The sequence below is a fragment of the Gekko japonicus genome, unplaced genomic scaffold, assembly GCF_001447785.1.
Source record: "Gekko japonicus isolate JY-2015 unplaced genomic scaffold, Gekko_japonicus_V1.1 scaffold110, whole genome shotgun sequence".
Classification (NCBI taxonomy): domain Eukaryota; kingdom Metazoa; phylum Chordata; class Lepidosauria; order Squamata; family Gekkonidae; genus Gekko; species Gekko japonicus.
In genome coordinates this window covers 1,167,477-1,173,476 of record NW_015173675.1, presented here as the reverse complement: position 1 = coordinate 1,173,476, position 6,000 = coordinate 1,167,477, and the positions used below count along the sequence as shown (strand labels likewise).

General features: G+C 44.7%; 1 protein-coding gene across 1 annotated transcript in view; it reads left to right on the top strand.

Annotated features, from left to right (window-relative positions):
- Positions 1-1,180: 1,180 nt before the first annotated feature.
- The window catches only part of HHIP (hedgehog interacting protein), a 110,617-nt gene continuing 105,797 nt past the window's right edge, over positions 1,181-6,000 (top strand). Inside the window, exons 1-2 of the mRNA XM_015422914.1 lie at positions 1,181-1,276; positions 3,667-3,859. Coding sequence (XP_015278400.1) covers positions 1,181-1,276; positions 3,667-3,859 — 289 coding nt within the window. The remainder of the gene's footprint in view (positions 1,277-3,666; positions 3,860-6,000) is intronic.

Below are 6,000 nucleotides of genomic sequence, written 5' to 3'. Positions count from 1 at the left end.
GCAATTGTGCCTCGCGTGGATCTAAAGAGCTGTCTGATCAGACTCTGTGTCCATGTTACCAGTTTTCAGTTGGCTCGCAGCCACATCCAGCATCTCTGTCACATTCATGCAGACATGTAGCTTTACACACAGAGAGGAGGTCTCATCCCTCTCTTGGTTTTTGCAATTACAGCCTCTTCTTGGAATAAATTGCTTTGGAAATTATTTGCCAGTTTTTGAGAGGAACAGGGTCTGGCATGCCATGCCTAAGCCACATGTACATAATCCACTATCTGTGGTGTCTGTTCAAGAATTCTTTGCAGTGGTATTGCATAGTAGCCAATAACCGCTGCCTTATCTTGTCCATTCACATGTGCCACTTAAAGCACTCTTCTGTCCTTTTTCATTGTTGGTGTGAACTTGTAAAAGACAGTTGGAATGCATGAGTGTCAGGTTTCTGATCTGATTGATGGTGATGCAGGAAGGCTGAGTTACAAAGGCATTTCAGCTTCTTTGCACCATAGAATGCTTGTGTGATTTCAGTTACTTAGAAACTTCAGTATTATTAAGAATGTCTGGATCTAATGTTATTGGGACTGAGGCAAAAAGTGCAGGGAAGCACTGGTCAAAAAAAAAAAGATTTTGCCATTCATAAGCAGAAAAATCCAAAATGTGCATGCAAAGCCACTCCTGTGGTAGATCACAGCCCTGTTCACAGAGCTTTGCTGAAGGCAGATTGGGAAGCAGCACCCATACTGGAGGGGACCAGGAGGCGGCACTGGAGCTGCTGGCAGGGCTGGCTCACCCACTAGGTGAACTAGGCATTCACCTAGAGCACCGGGCCTTGGATGGGGCGGCAGGCCCTGGATGGGGTGCCGAAGTTTGCTTCCCCCAAAAAAAAAGCCTGCGCGTGAAGTTTGCCATCACTACTCTCCCCTGCTCCACCGCCGAAACAGCCGCGTCCCCAGCCACCCAGCCCTGTGTCCCCTGCCCCTGAGAGCTGCCAGCTGCCGCAGTAACTTCCGCACAGCCGGGCAGGGGCAGGGGAGAGGTGGCCTGGCCATTCTGGGCAACTTCTTTGCCCAGCTAGCTGCGGACCACGCAGATCTGGGCACCAGGAGGAAAGACCAGGAACTCTCCTCCGGGCCTCGCCCCAAAGATCCCGCGGGGGAAGCGGGTGGATTCCTGGGGGGTTCCGGGAATGCTGCCAGGAAGGAAGTGCAGGGGGGCCCACTGCCCTCCTCGCAGGTGCTTCCCAAAGCACGACCTGCCTCTGCTGGGTGTCCCTGAGACTCAAGCCAGCCCCGCCGCGACTGGGACTGAATGGAGGTTTCTGCGGGGGAACCAGCCTTGCCCTCCCCCTGGCCTGACTCTTCCCAGGGGAGCGGGATTCGGGGCCAGCAGGGCCTCTTCCGAGCCAGAGCTCCGAGGGAAGCCGAGCCTGCAGACCTCTGGCTGCTCCCGGCACAGCCTCTCTGGCTGGCTCTTCTCTCGCCCGGCTGGACCTGCCTGCCCACCGCAGCAGGCTGGGCTCTGCAACTGCAGGACCCGATGGCAAGCAAGCCTCACACCAGGCAGGCGGCCTTGTCTGCGAGGGCGGCCAGCTGCCAGGCTCCTTAAGAGCTGCCAGGCGGAGGGGAGGCGGGCCCTGGGGCGACCCAACCACCCTGCCTGCTTCGGGGAGGACCCGCCTGCCCTGCGCTGCCCTTTCCAGCGGGCAGCTCAGCTTGGAGGAGGAGGAGGAGGCCTTCTTCTTTGCCACAGGAGGGAGCGCAAGGGGCCACCCAGCCTCCAAGCCTCCGCCCAGCCGCGCTCCAGGCCAGGACTCCCCGTTTCCCTTCCCCCTCCCACATCTCCAGGCCCCACCTGGAGGTTGGCATCTGCACTTCACCTAGGGCACAGAAACACCTCGGGCCGGCCCTGGCTGCCGGGGCAAACATTTGTAGTACTATGCAGGTGCACAGCTCTGCTGAGGCACTCCCTCCTGCCAGGTAATTGGCAGTGACTAGGGTACTCCCCCTAGCTACTACAGGTAAGCTAATCAGGAAAAGCTTGGTGTTAAAAACATATGCTGTGCTTTCAGCTCCACCAACCCATTGGCTGGCCAGCAGTTGCTGGTAAACATGGGTAGGTAGGTGCCTGGATAGGTGGGAAGCAGGGAGAGGTCATTGGGGCTGTGAGGGGAAAGAAGAACAGGAGGGAAAAAGGGGTGTTGGACAGACCAAAAAAGACTAGATGGGTGAATGGGGGGATGGGGCTTACATGAGAAGGGAAGGCAGAGCACCTTGAAGGGAGGAAGACCAGCAGAGGAAGTGAAGTTCTCCTCCTAAACACTATCTAAGTTATCAAAACCAAATAAAGCTTTAAAAAAGAAAAGGAAAACATGAAAGCTGAATTAATACATATATCTTTAGCACTCAGTGCACATTCTGTGGCTGTCTCTCTCCACAGAACCTTTTAAAAACAAAAGGCAGATACCCTACCAACATCAAAGTTTTAAATATTGGCTCATGTTTAACAAGGAATTATACAGAATCCCTTGATAAAACCAGTAGAATCTGTAATAGAACACTCCTGCAGTTTACACATTATGTGTGTTACTTTGATGAAGACATTTCTGTGTGCTTAGGATTTGTTCTTCCAGCATCATCTTTGTAGCAGTAAAATATGAATAGGCATGTTGGCATGTAGATTAACTGCCACGTTGATTCGTTCTGTTACACTGGTTTCAAAACAGTGGTACTCCATCTACAGTTCACAGAGGGCAATTTTTGCAATTACCTTTAACCAAAAGAGCCACATTTACTTCCATTCCTGGCATGGGGTTTCAGATGATGGCTGTTTCAAGGTGGGAATCACCTGCCAACCACAAACATGGGGCGGGTGCTGTATTGGAGAACAGTGCTCATAAGAGCCACAGGTGGCATGCCAAAGAGCCACATGTGGATCCCGAGCCACTTAGTATCACTGTTTGGAAATAAAACAAAATGTCCATCACTGAGCATACGATTGTAGCCTAAATAGATGGCTCTCCCTGGGTTTATGGGAACACACATGAGAGCTGGTGGGGAGAGTGGAGGGAGGCACACTGTGTCCTCTGTCCTTTTTATATTGTCACAAGAGTGCAAAGAATTTGCAGAGGAGAAGCAAGGTCCTATTATCATCACCTATTGCCACCCTCTCCTCTCCACCACTTTACCAACCCTTTGCAGTGATTCTAGAAAAATCCAAGAGGCAACACCTCTCTTCCACTGCTCTGTCTTCCTGCACCATAGTCTTCAGTTTTCACTGTCTTGGACAAGAGGATACTTTGATTGCCACACTTCGTTCAGCACATGGGCACATCTTGGCAGGGAAGGGAAGCCTGCTCAGTGATGGATGGAACAGAAACAGAGCACAATTTGCGCAATACTGAATAAGAAATCAGTAAAAGGAGTCATTTGTGTAGACTGAGTTTTAATTTTAATAAGCCAAACAACTCTTTATTATAACCAAATCAGATCATTTATTTGCACTTGTGATACAATTTTCTTTGTTTGATTTCTTGTAATATTATTGCCAACATTTTGACAGTGTTATTTTGATATTTAACTCTTATATGAATTGGCATTAATTCCTTACATTAATTTAAAGTACTTTTTTGCATTAGATAGGAAAGCTTATATGTCTTTGGTTTGTGGCTTGCAGATCTTTTCTGTTACCAACAACACAGAATGTGTGAAGCTGCTGCAGGAAATCAAATGTGCACACTGTTCACCGAATGCTCAGAATCTGTTCCACTCAACTGAGAAAGAAGCATTGGAAAGAGAACTAGTCCTTCCTTTCCTGTGCAAGGATTATTGTAAAGAATTCTATTACACTTGCAGAGGTCACATACCAGGTAAAAATACTGAAAAATAGTAACTGAAATTATGTGTACTTTTAATTGCTTAACTATTGTGCAGGACTTCCTATGTTTATCCTAATAAAGCATTATCAAGAAAATACTGCTGGTGCATCAAAAGAAAATTTGGTGTAGTTAAATATGCATAATTGGAATAATTATAATTGATTTTATTACTTCAGTGGATTTAGAAGGGTGTAGCTGCTTAGAGTTTCACTGCTAACTTTATTTGGGCAAGGTGAGCCCATGGGGCACTAAGTTTTAGGTGAGAGTTTCCATACAGAAATAAAAATGTGAAGGCCCGGGATGGGGAATCTCCCAAAATAAAAGGAGAGGTTTTTTTAAAGGAATTTTTAAATTTTCCAATGGATAAATTGGAAGGTTTGGAGAGCACTAAATTAAAAAAACTTTATGCAATATTTTGAAATGGTTGAAATGCCTTTTAAGACAAGGTTTTACTTACTCAATATGTATAGTATGAAAAATTTAATGCAAGACAACCTACAACATTAGGTAATAATTCTTATGCTTGTTGTAGTCATATATATTTTCAAGAATGTGCTTATTCTTTTTTCTGTGATTAATTTGCTGTAACATGTATGATGATAATGAACAGTTGAAAGGTTCAGTGTTTTCAACATTACAAAGATAAACTTAAATATTAAAATATGCAGGAGTCCTGTTGTGACTGTATGAAACTGCTTCTGTCTGAATAATGGATTGGATCCCGCCAACTTTTCCACTAATGAAAAAGAGAGGAGGGCCCCCTTTTACCCACCAAAAAGCTATGCTGGGCATCATGGAGCTCACGTGGATAGAAATCACACAGAATGGGAGCTGCAGGAAAGAGAGGAATCAAGTGAGATGGAACAGTACAGCTGATAAAACAGTACAGCCCAACACATTTTATTTTATTTACTACCAACACTTATTTTCGATTTTCAACTTTTATTTTTCCTATCTCTCAGGGGGGAAACACAAGATACATGTGGAGAGGTGACAGGCATACAGTAGTTTGCTGTTCTTAAGTATTTGACATATTCACAGTTCTGTTTCTACAAAACTAAGGCATTTGTGCTTTTAAATTCGAATTTTATGACAGACTGTACCATTTTATTTGTTACATTATTTGTAACTAATGCAGTTTACCTTGTTAAAACAGGAAAATAAGTATTTCATATATTTCAGTTTTCTCCAGCATTTCTATTTTTTCATAGCTTTAAAAAGTCTAGAAATGTTTCCTCTCTAGGTGCAAGCAGAAGTTTCAGAGTACAAGCTCTGAAGAAGCAGGGTTGGACTTTGTAGGGTATGGGAAAGCTCCCAGCAGGTGTTCCCAGGGAAGGAAATGAAATATGTTTTTCCATGACTTCAGAATTTCCAGGTATTTTACATCTCCAATCTGATGACTGCCAGAACCTACCTCTCAGGCTACATTACAGATAGTATAAATGGTTGGTGTGCTGGCTTAAAGTATCAGACCGTGGTATCATTGAATAACCTCAAACTGTGACTCTTGTCCTCTCTTCTGGCAATCCCTCAGGGACTAAAAAGCTTTGAGTGGTGCATGGCACATTTCAGATATCCTTCCTATGTTTGGAATCTGTTAATCCATCACATTTTTATCCTATTCTTCCTCCAAGGGCTTCAGGATGTATAAAGTTATCTTCCATTTTATTCTTACAATAACCCTGTGAGGCAGTTTATACTGGGAGAAAGTGACTGACTCCAGGTTACCCACTGAGGGTGTTTCATAGCTTGGTAGGCATTTGTACCTATGTCTCCACGCTCTGATACTCTAACAACAAAGTTTCTTCATCTATTTCCTCAGAGAGAGCTTTCCTCAGAGAGATCACACTCCAGGCAGTTTTAAGGGCCTGTAAGGCCTTTGGTAAAGAATGAAGGGATAAGTCACAGTCCATATCTGCTTTCCTTATTGATATACAATTGTGGTTTTTTTCCATTGGTTATTAGTAATATTGTTATAGTTTTGTAAAACATTTATAAAATTACCAAATCTCTGCCTGAATATTTACAGTTTAAATATTGATAGGCCACAATATGGAAGGGAAATAGAAGGACATAAAATGCAAAATATGTAGGGCAAGCTGATGGAAGCTTCTTTTTAAATATATAAAATA